The following is a 24,221-nucleotide window of genomic DNA, read 5'->3' on the forward strand; positions in this document are numbered from 1 at the left end:
TTAATTTATTTTTTCACCTTCCACGCTAAAGGCAATAAAATCTATTATCCAATTGAATTCAATATTTGCTTTTTATTACATTTTCGGTATACAGTTTGTCTACAAATCGATCCATTTTGATCATCAATTATAATTGAGCATATAGAATGTTATGAAAAACTCATTAATATATGATAATAAATTATGAGAAGATTAAGCATGGAAGTTCTTGGTTTGCAGTTCAATGAAAAAAACATGAAAAAATGACAAGTTCAAAAAAGTTCAAAAAATTGCACAAACCGGAATCTACGAAATTTTAGAAAAGATTTAATTATGGTAGAAACAGCTCCTCTAAATAAGAAATGGAACTATTTAAGAAAGATATTAGAACGGTCTGGTCCATTTCAACAGGAATCTTTCGAGCCATCTGGTGAAATATTAGATTTTTTGAACAATACTTGCAAAATTTTGGTAATTGGTAAGTAAACATCTATAAATAACAATAGAAAAATTTGTATAATTTTTTTAATTTCTAATTTGATTAGGCGCTGGAGGTTTAGGATGTGAGCTGTTGAAGAATTTTGCAATGATGGGATTCAAGAACATAGATGTAATTGATATGGACATTATAGAACTGTCAAATTTAAACCGCCAATTTCTCTTTAGACGCAAAGACATTGGAAAGTCTAAAGCAGAAACAGCAGCAGAGTTTATTAATAAAAGAATTACTGGCTGTAAAGTTACACCTCATTTCTGCAAAATCCAAGATTATGATGATTCATTTTATAGACAATTTCATGTTATCGTTTGTGGACTTGATTCTATTGTAGCTAGAAGATGGATAAATGGAATGTTGATATCTTTAGTAAAATACGATGATGATGGAAATCCAGATATGTCAACAATCGTTCCTATGATTGATGGCGGAACTGAAGGATTCAAAGGAAATGCTCGAGTTATCTTACCAACTTTATCGCCTTGCATCGACTGTACACTTGATTTATATCCTCCGCAAATTTCATATCCTTTATGTACTATAGCGAATACTCCTCGACTTCCTGAGCATTGCATTGAGTATGTCAAAGTAATTCAGTGGGATCGTGAAAATCCATTCAATTGTGCTCTGGATGGAGATGATCCTGAACACTTGTCATTTGTGTTTGAAAAATCGCAAGAACGCGCTAATAAATTCAACATTACTGGTTTAACATATCGTTTAGTTCAGGGTGTTTTGAAAAATATCATTCCTGCTGTTTCCTCAACGAATGCTGGTATGCCATTTTATTTAGTTAGCTAAGATTTTTATAATAATGTTTTTAATGTATTTCAGTTATTGCTGCAATTTGTGCATCGGAGGTCTTTAAAATTGCTACAAGCTGTTACGAATATTTAAACAATTATATGGTTTTCAACGATATTGATGGAATATACACATATAAATATGAAGCCGAAAAGAACCCAGAATGCTTAGCTTGTAGTTCCAAAGTACGAACAATCGCTATAAAGAATCCAAGTTCTATGACACTTCAAGATCTCATCGATTATTTGTGCAACAATCCTGAATATCAGCTCAAAAATCCAGGATTAACAACAACAATCAATGGAAAGAATAAAACACTTTATATGGCAACAGTTAAGAGTATTGAAGAGCAAACGCGATGCAATTTAACTCAATCTTTACATGAACTGAATTTATCGGATGGGCAAGAATTGGTTATTGCCGATGTCACAAATCCAAACTCGATTATTGTTAAATTAAAATTTACTGATAATGAAGTTGAAATGTACTAATTCCTTTTTATTTACTGAATAGAATCAAATTCATAATAAGTACTTTAGAAAAATAACTAATTTGCTAATAAAAATTCAAAAGGCGATTCACGTTATCATAAATTTAAAATGAGAATTGAACAATGCCAATATTTAAGTATATAAAGGGAATACTGTTTTAAAAAAGTTTGTATTCAAATCAACATGTTGTTACTGTATAGTTTAGTCACTTGTTTTATCTGTGCAAATTCATTGGATTTTGAAGGGTTCACAAATCACTCACAAAATATTTTCAATGTAAAAGTCATTGAGAGAAGTGAAAAAGAAAAATATTTAGCTAATGAAAATGCAGACACGTATTACTTGGAAGAACATAAATGGTATATAGGAGGGAAGAGAATTAGAGGTGACTCGTTTAGATATGAAATGTTTGACAAATATGAATTTCCAGAACTTCGAAATTTTGCTTTGGAAATAACTTTTCCTCAACAAGATACGTTTTATATTACACAAGTTATGATATTTGCACAGCAATCGTCCACAGTTGGGAGAGCTTATATTGTGGATGGAGGAGTTGGCTATACACATATGCATTTAATAATTGAAGCACAAAATACACGATACTTTTATTTCCAGCTTCAAATATTTGGAAGAAATTTTACATGATTGGCCGTTATTTTATTTTTTGAATTTCAGTCCCATATGTTTTGATGTGTAAAAAATATTCTTTTGTTATTTTCTGTAAAAAAATTAAAAAATAAAGGAAAAGTAATTTAAACAGTTTTAAAAACATGATATAGTGATATTTCCACGAAAAAAACTTTTAGGATATATAACTAAATGCCAAATCAATAAAGTATTAAATGAAAACACGTTCTATAATCAATAGCTATTAAAATTTCAAATATTTTGCGTAGGATTCATACATTTTCTTTATATTTTTTCAGATCATAAATTTTTTGAGAATGGATTCTCAGAAGTTTAACGAGTATGAGCAACGCGAAGCTAAAAACTTTATTCTCCTTGAAAAAAGGGAGGATTTCACTACCAGTAATATGACTCATTAAACTCATTAAGTCAGATTTATTGACAAAAATTTTTTTTTTTAGAACAAAAAAGGTCGCAACTATCATCTCAAAGGAATCAAAACATCCAGAAACAAGTGTCTGATAAAAAGGCTGTTCCTAGAATAAGATCAGCGTCAACAGGTAGAGATAAAAGAAGTGAATTTTTGGCTAGATATTGGGCTTTTTTATTTGGAAATTTACAACGAGCTATTGATGAAATTTATAAAACGATTGAATATTACGAAAATGTTGAGTCTTGTCAGGAAGCAATTTTGGTGCTAGAAAACTATATTCGCGAGTTTAAAGCATTAGCCAATTTTTTTAAAATGTCTTGGGATTACGAAAAAACACCTAAAAGGCCATTGTCTGTAGCATGGGAAATTCGTAAAACGAATGCTGTACCACGAGTTCGTAATCGAAATAGTCCAGCAATGTCTGGAAAATCATCACCAAGTTATTCAGGAACTAGTAGTCCGTGTTGTAACTATCCAACAATCGAAGAAAATAAAAAAGTTACAAGCAGACCTAAAAGTTTAATGAAAGAAAATTTAGTCTTGGAAATGACAAGTGACTCATTGTCTGCAAAAGAGAAAAAATTTGAGGAGCTTGTTGTGTATTTGAAAGAGTCATGTGATGACGAACAGGCAGTTTTACAAAAGCCTAAATCTCTTTCATTAGAAAATTTGAATCAAGACCATGACTTTCGATTATTGGTTATTAAAGATGATGCAGCTGTTCAAACTGAAGGAATGATTGACGATAATCTCACACTCCAAGAGTATATCGAAAAATATTGTACTCCAAAAATCGTTTCGCCAATCGAAGAGTCGACTTCTAAGTCAGAAAGTATTGAAGATAACACAAAAATTCAAGAATCAAAAGAACAATCTGAAGAGAATTTAGAAGCAGTAGATGAAAACATCAAGTCAGTCATTGTTGAGGAGCATATTGAAAAGAAAATAGAACCCGAAAAGCACACAAATAAATCACTTTCCCCGACTTTACCTTTGTCAAAAGTCACCCCATTATCTCAAATTCTGAAGCCTGTTGAAAAAGAAAAGCCAATCGTTGCATCAAAACCTCAATCGAAAACTATAACAAGAGCCAATTACTCATTACGCAATCAAACAATAAATCCTCGAGTTCCGGAAAAAATGGCACGTAAACCAAGCATTAGCACACAAATAGTAAACCGAACAAGCCGTGCTGCAAATATCAATAACATTCCTTCCAGAAACTCAGTATTAAATACTAGTAAAATTAACATTAATGATAATGTGCAGAAAAGTTTCATTGGGCGATCAAAAACAATGATTGAAATTCCTAAGAAAAAGCCTGTCAACTTAAAAACGGGTGAACTTCGGAAGAAAAATTCGACAGAAGATAATACAGATAGTTCATCATCGACACTTAAGGCTAGCATAGAAAAACTTGGGTCTAAAAATAATTTGAAAAGCAGTAAAAATAAAATTGTAAAAAAGCCAGATTCAAAAGGTAATAGTAATGGCGATGGTGAATGGTTTATTGTTAAAAACAAGAGACGTTCCAGTTGGGCTAATTCTCGATTCGATCAACCTAGTGCTTCAGCGAGCTTACCAACATTAACATTATTGAACGAAAACTCTGAAGATTCTGATAAGGAACCAACGGTTAAAGATAAAGTGGTTAAAGCAGAAATTGAAACTAAACCAGCTTCCAAAACAAAATTTCATGATCAAAAGAAAGATGTTAAAGCAAAATCAAAAGTCACAACAGTCACGAAGCAACCAATTCCGTCTAAAATTAAACCAGTCATTTTGTCTACTCAATCAAATAAAAAGATGGTATCAAATGTTAAAGCAAAAGTAAATAGTAATCCGCCCAAGAAAGCTGTAGTTACCGAAAAATCTAAACCACCACTTACAAACAAGCAGAATCAACAAAATCAGCAAATCTTAAATAATACTATTAAGAGACAGAAATCGGATATTACAGGATTAAAAATTAAATCCTTACATAAAGAGTATTTACGTAATGAACGATCAGGATCGGGCAAAAAGAAAAAGGATAATGTTAATGAGACAAAAGTTGATATGAACACTCAAACTGTGTTAATATCTCAGACAATTGACGAGTTGTACTCAGAATTAGGAAGCATGAAAACTAAAGCAAATTTCACCAATGGAATATTATCTAGCTGCGAGGAAATTGAGGAAAGAGATTTAGAATCTGATGATGATCAGAAGAAGTTGGTAGAAGAGCAAGAAAATCTGGAAAGGCAAATTAGAGAGTTGGAAAATTCAATTGATACAGACATTGAAACAGACTGTGAAGCTATTCTCTGTGATTTAGACGATAATGAGAGCTCAGAAAATAATGATTTAGAATCAATTAAAGATTCAACATTTGGAGATGAAAATATACCGCTAGAAATGAGATTAGAAATGCGATATGCTCCAATGTTGGCTGAAATGTCTGATCAGGAAAGGGAAGAAACGTTGGCAACTTTACAAGAATTCTTTAAACGCGATCCAGGAAGAGCTCAAAAATTACATCAAAAGTTATCATCACCTTCAAGACGTAGATCTGTAAGAGAAACTCTTAAAAAATATCAAGTTAAACATAGTAGAGCATTAGAAAAACGAATAACGATTCAGACACAGAAGGCTCATAAAATTCAACAACTCATACAAAGAGTTGAGCAAGTAAAAGCAGCTAGAGATCAGCTTATTGAAAATCGTCGCTTAAAGATGGAAGAAAAATTACAGAGAGCAACAGAAAATCGAGAAAATTTCTTAAAGAATAAAATAAGAAAAGCGCACGACGAGGAAGAAAAGCTCAAAGAAATAGCATTTATCAAAAATTTAGAAATGCAGAATAAAATGCTTGATTTTATCGAATCATGCAAAGAGCAAGAAGTTCGAAGACAAGATTTAGAGCAAGAAAGGTAGTAATAAAAAATAAATTTATTATAAGCTTGGTCAATATCCATTAATTTTTTTCATTTTAGACAAAAGCGACAGACTGAAAAACTTGCAAAGGAAGCAGCTGTTGAACGCAGACGATTAGAAATTGAACTTGAACGTAAGAAAAAATTAGAAAGAATGGATGAAACACGTCGTGAACGAGAACAGAGAGTTGAAAAGATTCAAGAAGAAAAAGAAAAATTACGACAGGAAATTGCAAAAGAGAAGCAAAGAGATCGTGATAAAAGACTACAAGCCATACAGCAGCAGCAGCTTCAAGACACTGAAGAATTGCAACGCAAAATAACAAAAAAACAAGAAGAATATCAAAAGAGACACGAAGAAAATTTGGAGCACATTCGACATCGAGCATTTGAACTAGCCCAACAACGAAATCCTGATGATACTAAGTCACAGAATGATGAAGAAGAAAATCTAGAAAACATAGAGAGAACTCGTGAATCCATTAAAAATGCCAAAAAGAAAATGAAGAAAATCAAGGAAAAGTTTATTCATCTGTAAGTTTCTCGCAGAATTATACAAACATTCTCAATATTCATTCAAAATTACCTTTTTTATTTAGAAACGAAACGTATTTAGAAGAACTTCCAGAGTTAGCTACTAATCATCGCAAGCAATCTCAAATTCCAAAACTTTTGAACGCTATCAAGAAGACATTAAATAATGGGTCAGGAAATAACCAATTAGGGACTGAAAGGCCATGTGGGCAAATCATTCGAATAATTGAAAAGTCTTCAATTGTTGATTTTCATTGTCTTTGGCTTTTGGACGGACTTGGAACATTAGCTTCCATTATAGAAAATGGAATACAGCCTAATTCGGATATATCTCGTGTTGCTGTTATTAAAGCTATACAGTTGTATCGAAATGCAAGCAGTAGCTGCAAACAAATTGCTCAGCATTCGATTTTAGGCGGAAGTTTCATCACATTACTTGATGTCTTAATTTATACATTAAAGGTAACTGTTGTAGTGTATTGTAGATTCACTCAATTTATATTTTTTTATAAATCAATTTACAGAATCCAGAAATTGAAGTTAAAAAGACACCGATGTGCCCAGTTGAAGTATCTACTGAAATATTCCTTGCTCTTACTGTTGTCTTATCTAATTTAAAACTATCAACAAGTGAAAATGCTGCAATTATTTTCGGCCAACGAATCGAACTTATTCTAAGGTGAGTACATATTCCCGTCAACAGATGGCGATACTTTCAATTTCTTATTTGTTGTAGAAAAGGATAGCTATATATACATTTCTTTAATATTCTTTTGTTAGTGTCTTTAATATTGCATTAGTAATTCTTTTATATTTATACAATTTGCAAAAAAAGAAACAAAAATTGCTAACATTTTCTTCCATAATTTTTGTATTTAATAATATGCAAAACAGCCTTATTCGCAGTATGAGATTAAAGTAAAAAAAAATATCTTTCAGACGTTAATACCTAAATTTATAGACTTCATGTAAAAAAATGATAAAGAATTCTTTGAAAAATTCAAAATTCTCTGTTCAACATTATTCCGCGATTGGCTTGTCTGGATATTTGTGGATTATAGTTTTTAATACTAATGGAACGAACTTCGGATTCGATATCTCAAATTTCATCTTTTTAACGACCATTTCTTAAGTTTTGCGTCCATTAATAAATAATTTTTATGATTAATGTGGTTTATTTAACCATAGAGAATTATCGAAAAGTTCTAGAATGGTTAAAATTGACCTTAAAAAATCCCACAATGTCGCATAGGCTCGGTGAAGGAAACAATAAAGTTACGGCAAAATATTTGCGGCTTATCATATCAGCATGTTAATTTATTTTATTGATTTCAATCAAAATATTCCTTTTATATTGAAAAAATTTCTTTCGTGACTAATTCTCTTACTCTATGTAATTTCTTATCCAAATTTGAATACAAATGGTCGTTTGACCACGATAACACAAGGCACGTTCTACTCGTTGATATTTCATCGCTTTTGAAAGAAGAAAATTAATGTACAAGTGATATACAAAAATATTCTTGAATTCATTTTGCACATTGGTTTTATAAAGCGGCACCTAAGCCATCAAAATGTATATTTGATATATTTTATTTCTTTAAGAAACAACCAAAAATGTCAGAGCATAATCTAAAATTTGTTGATTAAGGCGCAGCTTTGTCTGTCGATTTTTTTAAATAAGGCAAAATAAAAGTAGTCAGTCAACCAAAACGAAGGTTCATGTGCTAGAAAAGATGCTCTAAGAAATTTACCGGCGTTTTACAAACAAACTATAAAAAATTCTTGGATTTAAAGTTTAAAATTTATTTGATTGGTCGAACGAGAAAGAGTACGAAACTGAAAAAGAGCATGTTGAATTCATAAAAAAAGTAGCAAAAGAAGAATGAACAACTTTTTTATGCTAAAGCTATGAATATCAAAATTATGCCAGAAGGTAAATTATAATAATTCTAGTGTGGCAATGTGAGGGCGTTATTCCTTCGAAAAAAATCCGATTAGCAAGTCCCGCTTTTAATTTTCCACTTTTGAATTGATTGAAAAATTGTAACAGTTTCTGCTAATATAATATTCATACAACTTGATAGCAATCCATCCCTTTGATATGTTTTATGAATATCTCAACAATATGTAAATAATAATTTCAATTATTTAAAGTAATCTCACCCCTTTTTCAGTATGTCTCTTGCCTCTCTCACTTTTTTCCCGTTCCATATGACATTTAATTTTCAAATCCATAACCCTACTTGCTTGATGTTTCAATAAAAATCCCAAATCTTTTGATAAACTATGGTATCAAATGAGGCGAGGAAAATTAAATTGTAGTAGGCAGTAGTAGCAAAAAATATGTAGGGATTTAAATTTTTTTATTTATGCATTATTTTGAGACTCTTATGAAGCTATTAAAAAATAGTTTTATGAACTTCAGGATAGGCATTAACATCATAATTATGTGTGTTTGTATAACGAGGAAAGAGATCAAAAATATAAAAAGAGGGGATTCATGAGTTATGATCGAAAGGTACATCTATCTAGAGACCATACATTTTATATATCTATGTGATTTCTAGTTAGTTGGCAAAATAGCAACATCAATATCATGCTGGTTATAGTGTTAGTTCTGACAGAAGAAATGCACATCGGCATATTTTTTTCATGTTTTGTTTTCTCGTTGTGTATATTCCCAATTGTATGCAAACATCATGTGCGACTCTTCCTTTTTTTATTATATTGTACATATATTCTATGCCCTCTCTTTAAATTGCAGTTTGATTGACTCATCATCATCATTGGGATTGTTTCACAGATGGCATGAAATTTCATTTTCATTTAAGTGCAATGCTCTTGAAATTGATCCATTTCTATAGGAAATATTGTTTAATTGAATCTTTGAAGAAAAATAGAATAGCATAACACATTATATCATTGAGAAGAATGTCAAAGTATGCATTGTTTAAATGACCCTGTCATATATGTGAAATGTAACGATTGTTCATTCTTTTTTTTGTGATATGTATTGTCCTTGTTCTCCTATTTTTTTCTTACATCTAATAAGTACTTGTTTAATGAGGGGTTGATGAAAACACCTATGAAACCTAGCAGGATATTGATTGTTATTGAATGATGATGATTATTGTGAACATTATTAATGCATTTTTGATTATGGATATTTTTTTATGCATTATAAATTTCAATTTATCAAAGGAAAATCGAATTCCATTCAAAAATATGCTTAAAAAATCAAGGCTATTTACATTAAAACATGAAAAACTGTATAAATGTTGAAACAGGACACCCACCAAGAAAACTTGTCAACGTCACAACAAGAATTTTTCACTGATGTCTCTGCAGATGTGCTTTGTCAATTCCATTCTCATCTTTTCTTTCTTTTTATGTTTATTTAAACGATTTTCAAGTATTTTTTCGCTTTCTATAATGTTCATAATTCGAACGTGTGTTTATTTTTTCATTTTTATGCGTCTGTTAATTGACTGTCTTTAATTTCACAATTCCCACTAGGCATGAGTAAATGCTGCAAGTAAAATCATTGCGATGATTTGATGCAGAACAAAAAGGAAAATATGTCATTGGCATTTAAAAAATTTTAATCATCATTAAGAGTGTAGCACAAAGAGAATAAAAAATTTTAATCATCATTAAGAGTGTAGCACAAAGAGAATGAATTGATTTATTTGCCATAATATTTACACTCCATTTAGTGCTCATTCTCACTATGAGTTGTTACACTTTGCAACACTATTTTTTCTCATTGCTATGTTTTTAACATTATTATCGCATCATGGATATGTCACTGAGCATGAAGTAAATACACTTTATTTATTTATCCCTTTGAGTCTTTAACAATATAATAAAATGAACGTCCTACTGCGAATGTATTTATTAAATAATCCTTGAAAAAAGAGGAACTGAATGAAGGGAGTTGTGAAATCTTAAGTATCGTGTGGATTTGACACTTGTTAAAATATTCCCTCACATAAGGAACTATTTTATCAAGTATTGGATAAATATTTATACAGAACACAATCATAATAATAGACAAATTTAAATGCACAAATTCATTTTTTTTTTTACTTTTCGTTGCTTATTTACAGTTACATAACAGCATCGGGAATTTTGGAACTGATTACGAAAAAGTGCCTGAAAGTGCGTGAGCCAATTGAAAATCAACAAAGTTTACTGCTTCCGTTGCTTGCAATGATGGGACTGTTAACGAAAATCGCTGAAATTTGCCCAAAGAGTAAGTCGAATAAAACTGGAAAATCATGTCCATCTTATGTGATTCTAATTTTAATTTTTTTAATTCAACAGATAAGGTCGATTTCTTGTCTTTGGTCAAATCAACAGAAATATTTGGAACCATCACATTGCTTTATAGAACGATGAGCTTTGGTGAGTAATACGACTATAATATATTCTGTAATTTTTTTCCCATCATCTTGCGGAATGGTAAAGACGAAAAGGTGTTAATTGAAGGCAACAATAAATCATTAAAATGATTTGAATCTTATTTTTTTGTAAGCATTAAACGGCTACTGAAAGTAAATATTTGAAAAGAATAACATTGACTTTCTCGCCATAAATCTGTTGGGCTATTTGATGCGATGCCCGACATGAGATAATGTGAGAATTCATAAAAAATGATAAATAATTGCTTTACACATATTCACTCTTTATTGTGTAGTGAATTTATACATTTAAAAACTTTATTGCTTTTTTAAAACCTATGTAGCATGGGAAAAATGTATATATCACACAATTATTTGGCGTCTGAATTATCAGCTATTGATTCACATATTTTTTCTACACTTTCTTCTTATGGCTCTTGTACATATAAAATTTTGGGATTAAATATTTTCTTTAAGTTAAACTATAGTCTTCTTTTTTGTGGCTACTGTGGAAATAGTCTGCATTTGGACTTTAGCGGTCGAATACGGGAAGAAACATTATAATAATGCTGAGATGAATTATGTCTGAAATTAGAATGCTTTAGCAATTCACTTTAATATATTTTTAAATTTACTTACGGCGAAGGAATTGGAAGCTGACCGGATAAAGATGGAGGTGTGAATGAATGAGTCAAAACTTGAAATTGTTGCGGAGTCGTTTGTGTAGAATTTTCTGAAAAAATAATTTGTAAATTAAAATTTATTAAGTTTAATGCTTATTTCCCTACCTGTAGTCTTATGAGGAGTTTTGATGCCAGCTTTGCGAGGTGTTGCGTTATTAATCTAAAAGAAAATAATTTTAGAAAGATTTTCAAAATTAGGGTGCTATAGTTACCTCAAGTTTACGTCCATTTACAACACTATTATTTAACACTCGAAAAGCTACCTCAGCATCTGAACTATACATTGTTAAGAATCCGAATCCCTTAAAAAAGAAAGTACAATCTAAATCCATAGAGACAAAATTAAATTTACAAACCTTGCTTCCTCGTTCATTAAAAATTACTTCGGCACCGAAAACTGGTCCAAAACGCTATAATATGAGATTTCGAAATATTGTAGAACGTAGCTGTGAGCATGTTAAAAAGTCAAATTACTCTAAAAAGGGCTATCAAATCAGCTTCTCGAAAGCTGAAAGGAATATTTGAAACGTGTAGTCGTTTAAAAGTTCCAAGTAATTCTTGAAATCCTGATTGTACAACATGCTAATAATGTAAAAAAAAATAATAATTTTAAATTATAAAAATAAATAATTTGCTACTTACGTTAATTTCTCTTGCTAGTTCTTCGTATTCTTGATTTAACTCGTTATTAATTATGCAATTTCTCAATTTTAAGGGATCCATTATTTTATATTATATTTAATAATAAATAAATGACAGATAAACTAATTTAAGTCGAAGAACAGGACATAATAAAATAATTCCAGGAATAATCTATCATTATTAATTTCTTGGAAAAATATGTAAACATTTAAAAGTTGTAACGATAATTTTTGAATTTACTCACCAAATCTTTAATGGTTTTGAGGTGAAATTTTTGCAACAGAAATAATTCTTAAATTATCATTTTTGCTTAAAAATATAATTAAATAGAACAATATTTTAAAATTAACATTTTTATTTTGTCACTCATCAATATAACTATAGATTTACAAATATATATGATTTAAATAGAACATAGAATCATGTTAATTAAAAATAAAATCTTCTCAATTGCTTTCAGGTGAAAATATTCCGAAACGAACTATTTCATTAGCCGGCTCATGTTATGGACTTATCAAAGCAATTGCATTGCTGGACATTAACTGTTTTCAGGTAAGACATGAGATATAATAGATTAAAATTAGTTTTGAATTGAAAAAGTTTTGTTAGGATTATAAGGACATTTTACCATTAATTGTGGCGTAAACATTCAGGAAGGACCGAAATGTTTATAAATTTACAATACATAAGAGACCATACTCTGTATGTTTTCTTCTCAAATTCACTTTATAACTTTTTTGTTAGAGTAAAAAGTTTTTGAGTATTTGTGTTCTGATGTGTTTACATTTAATTTATGTGTAGTGAGTGCCTATATATTTTTTGCAATAACAAGAGTCAGCACCGAAATATTATTACACTTTTGAGATAACTGTTATGCAAACATTTCCTTGGATGCTCGTAATTTTTATGCATCATCCCTATTGAAAGAAAGAAGAAAGGGGGAAAAAGAAAAAAACCGACAAGAGCATTTAATTTTAAACAAACGATGATTATGTTTGCATAACTCTTGAAGACGAAATTTATCCATAATTCGAGTTTTCAACAATAATTAAATTCAAATATTAATTTTTCATTATTCCTTTTTTAACTAGCATGATATTGGTTTTGAGCGAATTTATTTTATTTTTTTACATTTGATTTGTGGTTTCGTGTGTTTGCTCTGTCGAGATCATTCCCATGCGAATTTCACATCTTCAAATGTCAGTAAGGTCTCATGAGACATCCTCAATGGTTTTTATTTGTAGAGTTTTTATCTTCTTTATTGAAATATATCCTAATAATTAATTCATTATTGTCTGTAAATCAAAGTGAATATGTTAATAAAAGATTTTCATGTTATTCTGTTTGATCTTTACAGCAAATTCTAAATGAAGAGAAATTAACATTCAAGTTTCTTGACGTTATCACAATATTACTAAATTATTGTGGGCCAAAATTGTGTGAGAACGATGATAAGGAAATGAAGGCTGTGATTAGAGATTTGGTTGTAATACTAGGATATTTTAGTGCAAATCATAAAAAGAATCAGGTGAGTTAAAAGCAAAAAAAAAATACATCCATTAGAGTAAATTTTTCAATAATTATTTAACATCAGAAAATCAGATACAATGTAGCTGAGTACATTTGCGTGTGATTTTCAATTGTTGTTGATTCATGCCAATTAATAATTCCTCTATAAGTAATACATTGAAAAAAATTGTTGTTTAATTAGCGGTAATTTAAGGCACAAATTCACAAAATTTTGTGTTATTATCTTAAACTTGCCGAGTGAATTTTTTTTAGATTTTAATTCGCGTCATCATTGTAAAAGATGAAATAGAAATACAGTCAATTAATATTTGATATAAAGCATTTGATTGTGATTGCTTCAGAATCAAAACACGAACGAGCATTAAAATTGAGAATATGTTGGCCAATAAAAATTAACAAAAATAACAATGAAAGCGACGTCCATTTAGATCGTTTCATGTCGATAATTTATTTTATTGCTTAATATACCAGCAGCAATACCTTTCTACACTAATGCTTCTTTTTATATATATATATACTGCTGTATACATTTCTTAAAAGTCTAAAATATTCAGAAGGCGTAGAGAAAAGAAGGCGCGATCATAAAGCATCATGATAATGATGGTGACGGTTTCATCAATTGAATTGAATGTAATAAAAGAGAGAATTGAAAAAAAAATGGTGAATTGGCAACTTTATTAAATTTCTCATCGTTTTCATGATGGATTTGAAAATTACTGTATGTTATCTCTTTTGAATGATCTTTGAATTGAAATATCTGAGATCTTTGTTCTTGTATTCCGTCAATTATGTGTCATATAGCTACTTAAAAAATTCAAAAGCATTTGAGTTCAAATAAAGGAACTACTCATTCTGAATGTATTTTGTGAACGTTGAAATATCAATATGCTCAATAATTATCAAAATGTATTTGTCTTTAAAGAATTTATTAACATCGGATCAATCATGCATTATTTTGAAGTCAATTACTAAGCTGCCAATTGATTTAGCACCTGTGTATTATCCTACACTTCTAACCATCATATGGGAAAATGCAGAAGCAGAGGAGAAACTCGCAAAAGATTTTGATATTCAGGTAATATGAAAACAAAAAAAGAAGTCAGTGATTTTTATTAATACATTTGCTTGTCTCTTAAACAGATGTTAAAGGAGTACGAAAAGTCAACAATTGCAAAGAAGAATCAACTTTTACATATGCTGGAAATTTAATGCGAAAAATAATATAACCATTGTGATATTATTTACACCTTAAATATCAATGTAAACTTTTTACTCGAAGTCATTGGTGCTTTGAAAAATATTTTCACATTATAATGCCTTCCATCATACTACGTCCTTGCAAACTAATTGAATTTACTTAATATTATTATCAGGAAAGAAATAATGATTCTCAATTTTGAAGTGTTAATATCTCATTAAAGGAAATTTCTATCATGTTTTTTTTTTGCTAAATTATTAATTATTTTATATTTGTCACTTTATGTTCCTAACTCTCATATTTTTTTTTATTCACTATTAGTTTGATTAATAATTCATAATAAAATTTTGGATTTTACCAATTAAATGAAATTCTTTTTAATCAAATTTTTCAGCATTTAAAATGACATCAGCAAATTTTAAAACAGGAAATTATTAAAAATCGGATATTGAAATTTCCAAATTCAGGATATTATAAAGATAACTAATCCAAAAATATTCAGAACAGATTTAAAGTCATGTATTACTTTCACATTATTTTTATTGTCCCCTATTCTGGTAAAATTTATTTTTAAAATACTTCTGAAGGAAATTATATCTATTGTTACTTGCTTTGTAATCAATATAAAGCGCACATACGTTTCTGATTTTTGATTCCATTGTTTGATTTTGCATCCATTGAAATTGTTAAGTTAAATATTTTGTGACAAACAATACAGAACCGGGAACAATGTGTTAAGGAATCGGTAATAAACGTGAATATTGTACTTATGAAAATGAAAAGATTCGAATTTTAATGATGATGATAGACAGGGGAAACACATTTGATAATTACAGGGAAATGATAACATTTCGAATGACAAGTTTGGGCATTGTGAATTTTTTCCCCATTAATGTTCAAGAATTTTGTCTATAGATTGAAATGATTCACAATTCTCATTCTATAGAATGAGATTCTTTTACAGCAATTTATGCAAAACGTAAGATATTTTTATTGTTTTGAATATGCTGCATTAGGCAAATGAAAAAAAAATATCACTTGACTTTTTAAACACAATGGAAACGCAGCAATTGCATGCTTCCGTGCAGAACAATATTCATTTTACCCACACCATTGACTACAGTTCAGTTTAATAATTTTTTAAAAATTTAGAATGACAATAATAGGACGCGACATTGTAATTACAATTGTTTATTAGTTATGATGAACTGAGGATGAATGTATTTTCAAAAACATAAGCATATGTATTTAAACAACTGTGCTTTTTATTATCTTTCCAATCAGACAATATTCGGAGATGATTCGAACAATTTTACGCTTCACACAGAAATATTGAAGACTTGATAAGGAACAGATCTACTCAAAAAAAAAATAAAAATTGATATGAAGATCTTTTCAGTGTTTTTAATATCAATCGCAATTGTAAGTAAATGCGTGGCAATAAATTTTTGTAACTTGTGCTGTAGTGATTTTAAAAACATATTGAAAAACAACAAGGGATGATGAAGAAAGTATTGTGTTAGTAAAGTTTGTCATGATAACTACCTTGAAAAGAGACCTTCAACAACTCAGATCATTGAGATCCAGAACTGGGTTAGGACGAATTCGCGGCTAATAATTATTTATCAAGTGAGGGTTCACAAGATCACTGCACTAAGTAGACCTACAGTTTATTGAGGCTTCAGAGCCACTCTTTGATATGATCCCTACTTTGATACAAAGTAAATAGTTTAGCAGTACGAAAAGTTAGACTGAAATTTCAATGATAAATTAGCTATTAATTAAAAGTTTTAATGATTGACTATTGAAAATTATGGACATGAAAAATAACTAAAAATTGACGTCACAGTAGTGCGTCCCTCTCCTTCCGTGATGCTTGAAAATTTTGATATAAAAGTCTGTATTTACACAATACTTCAAACGAACCTAGTTCGTAATTTGTAAAGTTTTTAAAGCTAAGCTAGTTTCATTCGAAAATAATTTCTATAGGACCATTGTACTGATGTTTATTCTAATTTTTTTAAAAATTTAATAATGCTTTATTTTAAGGTTAATTGCGATTTTCCAACGGATCCGGTGAGAGCTTCTATATTTGATTCATCGAACGGTTTCATTGACATGATGAACAATTATTTATTTACTTTAAATGGGTTAATACAAAATCGATTTGATACTGCCGTTGCATCTACTTGGTTGTATTGGCGTTCTGCTAGTTTGAGTGCAAATTCGAGAGGATTTGTTACAGCCAGTGATAATCGAACAGAACTTTGCGACTGTATTTCTTCTTTTGATGATGTCATATCAAAAGTAATTTCACACCTTACGAATGACGTCATGAAGCCTATTTTTGATATTAAAAATTCAAATACTAAAATTGAAGATGATTTGTCGAAGCAATTTGATGAAATTAAAGACATGGTAATACGCGTAAACAACTTAAGCTGTCTCAAATCTATCAACTATAATGATTATACAATTGGATTAGCTTATTATAGCTACAGCAGTTTTCTTGCTAGATCCTTTGCTGACATCACATACAAGACTGAAGCAGACTATTCTGCCCGATTTTACTTAGACCATGTTACAGCACTTGGATACTTAATAAGAATTAGAAGCTCCATAATGCTTGCAAAATCACGAAGTGACTATAATAATTTCGTAAGTTAAATTTGCTTTTTGAATAAAATTTATAATGAAATTATTTCTTTTTTCAACATTTAAGATTCGGACTTACTGCAAACCAACAATTTTTGCTAAATTTGAAGGGCTTATTGATATCTCAAATAATGTTGTTAATGACTGTGCAAAGAGAATATATAATACACTTAATGAGGCATTAGATAAACTTCCATCACCGGTTCCATTTACAGATAAGATATCTAATTGTTTATAATTTAGCAATAAATTCATTAACATCGGTACCTGAACTAGTTTAATACCTGATATATTAATTTTACTTCGAGTACACCACACATGTATTCGTGTGTGCATAAAAAATTATTTTCAGAATGAAACAGATTCTATTCAGCCTTTATTTTTTCAACTTCAGATGTTAAAATCTCATTTGATTCCCTAACATCATTTTAATCTGTATAAGCGCTTGAAATTCAAATAAGCATACGTCAAGGGATTAAAGAAGGTGTTAATTACGTTCACAACAAAATTGTCATGTCCATTTGATTTTAAAATGATTGAGATTGCTCTGTCTTATGATAAATCAAAAATATAATTTTGTGTACATGTTGATCTCCTTAATTATGATTCAAAATTAAAAAATGATTAATAATATTCCATTCTGATGTGTGAAAATTAAAAAATCCCATTTTGACCCTAGTGTAAAAGTTGTAATATTTTTCTCTCATGTACGACTATTAGAGACGAAATTCTTGTTAGGTATATATTATTCAATTTTTAAATATCAATACAGAAGCTAAACAGAAGGAGAGAAATTCAAAAATATGTCTAAAATGCTCAAGCATTTGTTCACAAATGAAAGAAGCTAAACGGATTTGAAAAAAATGATATTTTTGATTAATCTCTTTGTGGACACAAATATGCTTGTGTGTGGCATTTGGCGCTTAGTGTCGCACCGGCTTCTTGTGCTGTCAATCATCTGGAATAGTCTTAAATTCATCAGTGGGAACTATTTGAATCAAGTATTTAGAATAATTACATCATCTCACAGATCTGGTTTAGCATCTGATGATCTTATGAAAATTTCAATATTTAATAACTTTGACTGCGTATTTTACTTCTCTTCTTACTTTAAGTTTGTAAATAATAAATGTACACATAAACATACATGAGTAACGATAATTATGTGGAAATCTATAAAGATATCCCCAAAAATTACGGTAAAAGTTTCTCTTTGCATACCTACTGTAAATGATAATTTTTTTAGAAATGACTAAAACGGATGCTCCATATTGGAAGGAATTTCTTGTATATATGTGCGTTAATGGAACAGTAATGTAGAATTTCCGCAACACACATTTTACCTTTTTTTACACAACCTTTGGTTACAAGGAATTTGTAACGTTGGAAAATGGAAAATTATGATAACTTTGGGACCATCAGGAATCATGATTCAGCGCATATATCTATTCAAAAATACTACGATAAAATGAGTCGCTTATGGTGAAAATTGTTGATGCGATAGCTCTAATTTAAAACATTTAATAGAATATTCAGCCTAGCACATGAAATGTTTTTATCATAATAAAATCATACGTCAAAATCTGTAATACGAGACTTAGTTTTTGTTTTGATGTGTCATGCGAAACGCAAAAAACAACGTCAAATGATCATGGAGGGTAGATAAACAAATGTTGTGTTACCGCTTTGGCAGAAACCCTCTAATAAAATATTATACAAGCAACGAATTTACTATCACTTTTCATTCCTCCTGCCTCTTTTTTTACTTTCATAATCGTGTAATCAAATTATATCAGAACATGTCCCATCTGTTGTTCGAAAGAATTTACTTTGCGTAGTATGTTCAATAATGCATATTTTGAAAACTGAAGCTCGTAAAAAATTCATTAAGAAAAATTTAGAAAATTTCTAAAAAAAACAATTATTTTTTGTTTTACTTTTTGGCCAGAAGGTATCGATTCATATCCAATTCTTTCTTTTTTATTGATATTAATGAATCATTGAGATCCAGAGCTGCGCTAGGGTGATTTGCGGCTACTAATTGTTAAACGAGTGACGGAGCGAGAGACCTCTGCATTCATTAGACCTATGCCGAGTGGACAAAAAAACATTATAACTTGTTGAAGTTAAAGTCTAGTTGATTACTAGATCTAACATATTTTTGTCCACTCGGATACAGTTTTGAGTGATATCAAAACCACTCATTTGATGGCATTACTGCATGCAGCCTACAATGGAAGGCTGTGAGTCGGTTTTGTTATAATTAGGTACCGAAGTACTTAACCATTCCGTCATCGAGCAACATCGACTCAATGAAATTACTATGGATTATTTTCACTATTTCAGATTCTCTTCAGTCTTCAGGGCACATTAAAAAAAATGTTGAGAATTGTAATTTTTACTAAATCACCTCCTGTATGTCTGCTAGGAATTGAATAAATCGGCAAAATAAAATTGTGTAAAAAATTACAAATACTTGAACTTCCTTTTTCGACATTTCACGTCTTTCTTTCCTTCTAATGTTTATTTATTAGCTATAGAGCCACTTGAAAATAAATAAAGAACCGATGAATGAGGGTTGAAAAAAAAAAAACAAATAAGACAATGTAAATTTACTTAGACATCCAATAATTTTTTTCCTCTCTTTATTTGTATAAAAAAAGAAAGAAATTGACACAACCAAATGCTGGAAAGGAAGTCTGAATCGAATCGGTTGAAAGATGATTTTAGATAATACTCATAAAATCATGAACATATTTGATTGAAGCTTTTAGTAAGCAGCATTACCATTTTTTGATATATACCGACTAATAAAAATTAAAATCCCAACAGCTGATGATGTTCAGAAGTACCAATAAGGAGATTATGAAATCGTCAAAAAACAATAATTTTAAAAGTATCCTAAGCATGAATCGTAAAATTACAAACATATACTCTTAATGACATACTTCAAAGACACCAAAATAAAAATCCATTAATGCTATCAATGACTGATTGAAAGTTTACGATGAAATTAAACTTGGATATAATTCAATTATTGTTTATTTTAAAAATATAATAACTATGCATCTCGAGTCCATTAGTGTAGGACCATTATGATGAACATCTACTATATAATTTTCATGATTCCTTTTAAGGTTAGGTTTTTTAATATAAATGTTGGGTATGAGACATTAGAGATTGAATAAGCAAAGTTGTAATCAAATAAAGTACAGCTTGCAATTGAAAATCCTAACTACCTGTCAAGCATAACCTGAAGTAGGCTCTTGAAAAGGATAAAACAATGGATGAGATATGAAACCGCAATAATATGAAGAAGAAAGAGAAGTAAAGATCCGATTATATAAAAAGCTCTTAATCTAATTACAATGATTGAGCTGTTTTGTTGAGCTCTTAAGAGTTTTATAGAACCTTTTTTTTCTGAAGATAGCAAATCTAAGATATCAATTGATGTCTGTATTCAAGAGTCAATTCAAATGTTTTGTCCAACCTACCTTTTCTTCTTGAAGAGCATGGATAATTATGATTCAAGAGCTGATCCATTAATGAAATTAGCTCTTTTGTGAAGTAAGATTGTGTTAAGATTGTTGACTGATAACGGATTTGTTTTTATTGGTACTTTATAGACATGCTGAATCACTGAGCGCGGGAATACATCAGACGAGAATGAATAAGAAGAAGAAAGCAAAAGAAAGAAGCGAAGGCTGAGCAAAAGAAAGAGATCAAAATATCACAAGCAAAAATCCAAATGGATTTGAAATAAATGTCTCATATTTGAATGATTTTTCTTCTTTCCTCCACCACAGATCGCTTACCTTTGATCACGTTCAAAATTTTTGAAAAGCTTAGAAAATAATTTAAAGGAAGGTCAAGCATTTATGTCGAATTTTGACATGAGTTTTGTTATAAAAGATGTTTAGATTTTTATCATTTCAATCTACTTACTTCTTTTCAATAGACTCTTTCTTCGTCTTTCAATTTCCCAATTTCACCTGATGCTTATTATTATTTAATATGATTTTAATCAATTACAAGACATAATACTTGAATTTATTCAAAGAATAATATTAATTACAATTTAATATGACTTAAATAGAAGGTTCTCTACGTTTCTATGTGCTAGTCAGTCTTTTGAATACTTACAGATTCTGTAAGAAATTTTCTGCGCTGTGAAGTCTGTCAAAATTTAACTTCAAGAATCTTCATTTTCATATAGACGTGTGTCAATCAAATTCTAAAAATTTAGATATATTACTAAGGTACATAGAAGAATTCTAATCGATCACTTTATGATTTTATGTAAATTTAAATGGAAAAAAAGTTGAGCCTCAAAACGTGAAAAATTAAATGAAAATTTTTAGGAACATCATGATTTCATTTAGGTAAATAAAAAGTTAACGTATTTTTGTTGTCTTAGTGAATAAACAAATTGTCTTGAAATTTAATATTTATGAACAACATTGAGACACAAAGTACAGAGAAAATGTAGAATATTCATCAAAATCATAAACTCGAAGAGTAGAAAAGGAAAAATTTTCCTGTCTTCTAATAAAAACACAATAGGAATGAGTAAGCGAGAATATAAATAAAATGTAAAGAAAGTACGAAGACGTCAACGAAACACAAAAACCCCTTTCAGATGATGTTTTAGTGTAAACACAATTTTCTCCATCATCTTTACTAAATAAACATGAAGAGAGGAAAATTTTTGGATGTTCATATCACAGAATGAGTCGTAGTCTCTTGTTTCAGCTCGTGGATCAATTTCCATTATATCTTTAGTGAATTAACTACGTGTGTGTGCTTCACGTGCATCATGTTTATATTTTTGAAATCAACATATATACCAAAAATATTATTTGAACATTTTCCACATTGTGCATGTATACTTTTCATCTCAGAGTATTTTTTGCAATTGAAAAATTAAATCAAGTCAAATATTGTCACTTTTATGGCATATAAATAATAAATTTTTGGTTTCATTGAATTTGCTTTCGATTTTCAGACGCTTCTAAAAGCTACACAAAACCTCAAGTGACCACACAATTAGAATTTTCCTTTCTTTTTATTATTTTATTTTTTATTCAAATATCTTCAACCAACTTGTCATAACAATTTTTGTGTTCAAACAATCTTAGGCACGAGATATATAATATTTTCCCATATTTTCAATATACAGCAAGAACATAAAAGTTGAGAAAAAAAAGAATCTTCTTACAAAACACATTTTAGTTATGTTTGTTGATAAAACAATAATTCTTATCGATCGCAATTTTATTTACATTCTTCTTGATTTTCTCCCAAGTGACACAAATGAAGAAGGTCCACCACGGAAGTTTTAAGACTCCGCTAAGCCATACTAACTTACGTACTTCACTGGTCGTACAGATTAGTGGTGATCCATGACATATGGTTCTCTTAGTTTATGCTTAAGGATGGCGGCTTGCTAGGTTAAAGCACAATGTAATAACCAGAGCCGCCTCGTTTGACTCCAAACCACTATGTGGCTCAGAATGACGACCTTCACCGCGAGAATGTGAGGTTGCAGCATCGTAGAGTTAAGCTAAGCGTTTACCATCTTTGGAAAGTACTTTGAACCACATGACTTTCAAATATAGACGAACTCCATTTGTTGGTAATAAAAATGGTTTATCGGAACCCTTAAAGTTCTGTGAAGGACTCTTATTCATTTGTGTCGCTCGGATGATAAATACAATGATTCATATCAAAGGCTGTTTTGACTTGAATGACAAGTGTTAAGTTAGTTCTTTAGAAAATGTTTTGAATTTTATTCCTAGAGAATGCAATGTTTTGGTCATATTCATTTTAAATTAAACTGAAATGTGATCTTAATTTTAAAATGCTTTTAGACTCAAAAATCAAAACCCATAAATTGTTAATTTCATGACTAAAAATAAAACTTCAATTTACTATTTTTATAACTATTTTTTTACAGTTTTAGCTTTATGAACTGTAATATACGAAATTCATTCATTTTAAGTTACTCAATAAAGAGATTGAAGTTGTTAACTTTATCACAATTCAAATTAGTCTAGTGGTTAGATTATCTAAGCAAAGTGAAATTTATTGGTGTCTGTTCATTAAAGCTTAAAAACAAGGAACTCATTTAATGCTAGAATTCGCTCTAAAGTTGTTTTAAAATCATATGAGGTCAAACTTTATAATATTTTTGTTCTAAACATTTCTGAACATTTTATTGAATTTCTTTGTCGGATATTGCTATTTATTAAGCCTGACTACGTGTCTGGCTAGAAAAAAATGAGCGCAAAGTAGAAAACGTAAATCATCTTTTCGATTAGCTACGATTTTTAACGAATGAAATGTTTTATTACTTTCTGATTATGACCAAAATATCAATCTGCTCTGAACAAATTGTTAAGGCAAAACTCTTTACAATATAGAGGATATAGAAATATTTTCCTCAATAATTTAAAAATAAAATTTCTGAAAATGAAATTTACAAGCGGAAAATTCTTATTTTTTTTGAGGAGAAATAAAAAATTATTACGAAAATCAATTAATCGTGATGTGTTAAAGATGCTGTTGTAGCACATTGTCTGTTAACCGTCGACAGATATAAAAATGGAAGCTGTTAATTTTCAGCTTTTTTTCATTTCAACTTGCAATTAACTTCAAGTGCCTTTCAACTTTTCACTCATCATTGGCAATCAAAAGATTTCATTTGACTGTTATAATATATGACTATCTCTTGTTATGTAGTATTAATGTAGAACATTTACAAAACAAAAGTAGATTAAAAGGAATTTTCGGAAGTTAGTAAAACATGAAAAGAATTAAAAATACATG

At 29.7% G+C, this 24,221-nt stretch overlaps 4 protein-coding genes and 1 long non-coding RNA gene across 5 annotated transcripts; 3 read left to right on the forward strand and 2 right to left on the reverse strand.

Moving 5' to 3' along the window:
* Window positions 1-265: 265 nt before the first annotated feature.
* Uba3 (Ubiquitin-like activating enzyme 3) lies at window positions 266-1,872 on the forward strand. The gene is made up of 3 exons (XM_070640346.1): window positions 266-457; window positions 525-1,250; window positions 1,310-1,872. The coding sequence occupies exons 1-3, from the start codon at window positions 313-315 to the stop codon at window positions 1,768-1,770; spliced, it is 1,332 nt and encodes a 443-aa protein (XP_070496447.1). The 5' UTR covers window positions 266-312; the 3' UTR covers window positions 1,771-1,872.
* A 595-nt stretch (window positions 1,873-2,467) lies between these two features.
* ssp3 (short spindle 3) lies at window positions 2,468-15,027 on the forward strand. The gene is made up of 12 exons (XM_070640292.1): window positions 2,468-2,605; window positions 2,697-2,799; window positions 2,859-5,742; window positions 5,806-6,279; window positions 6,345-6,741; window positions 6,804-6,958; window positions 10,392-10,537; window positions 10,609-10,689; window positions 12,471-12,562; window positions 13,368-13,538; window positions 14,463-14,615; window positions 14,681-15,027. The coding sequence occupies exons 2-12, from the start codon at window positions 2,715-2,717 to the stop codon at window positions 14,747-14,749; spliced, it is 4,707 nt and encodes a 1,568-aa protein (XP_070496393.1). The 5' UTR covers window positions 2,468-2,605; window positions 2,697-2,714; the 3' UTR covers window positions 14,750-15,027.
* Window positions 10,968-12,122, reverse strand: LOC139090554 (RNA binding protein fox-1 homolog 3-like). The gene is made up of 7 exons (XM_070640294.1): window positions 12,011-12,122; window positions 11,843-11,950; window positions 11,725-11,778; window positions 11,581-11,670; window positions 11,474-11,528; window positions 11,325-11,418; window positions 10,968-11,270 (listed from the first exon to the last, which is right to left on the reverse strand). The coding sequence occupies exons 1-7, from the start codon at window positions 12,089-12,091 to the stop codon at window positions 11,189-11,191; spliced, it is 564 nt and encodes a 187-aa protein (XP_070496395.1). The 5' UTR covers window positions 12,092-12,122; the 3' UTR covers window positions 10,968-11,188.
* On the reverse strand, window positions 12,382-15,605 carry LOC139090555 (uncharacterized). The gene is made up of 3 exons (XR_011544435.1): window positions 15,377-15,605; window positions 12,639-13,305; window positions 12,382-12,552 (listed from the first exon to the last, which is right to left on the reverse strand). It is a non-coding gene; the product is annotated as an uncharacterized lncRNA (long non-coding RNA).
* A 422-nt stretch (window positions 15,606-16,027) lies between these two features.
* LOC139090728 (uncharacterized) lies at window positions 16,028-17,674 on the forward strand. The gene is made up of 3 exons (XM_070640531.1): window positions 16,028-16,160; window positions 16,788-17,396; window positions 17,461-17,674. The coding sequence occupies exons 1-3, from the start codon at window positions 16,122-16,124 to the stop codon at window positions 17,629-17,631; spliced, it is 819 nt and encodes a 272-aa protein (XP_070496632.1). The 5' UTR covers window positions 16,028-16,121; the 3' UTR covers window positions 17,632-17,674.
* Window positions 17,675-24,221: the final 6,547 nt, after the last annotated feature.

This window comes from Chironomus tepperi, unplaced genomic scaffold, assembly GCF_022539635.2.
Source record: "Chironomus tepperi strain 1889 unplaced genomic scaffold, CSIRO-AGI_Ctep_v1 contig_219, whole genome shotgun sequence".
NCBI classification, from domain to species: Eukaryota; Metazoa; Arthropoda; class Insecta; order Diptera; family Chironomidae; genus Chironomus; species Chironomus tepperi.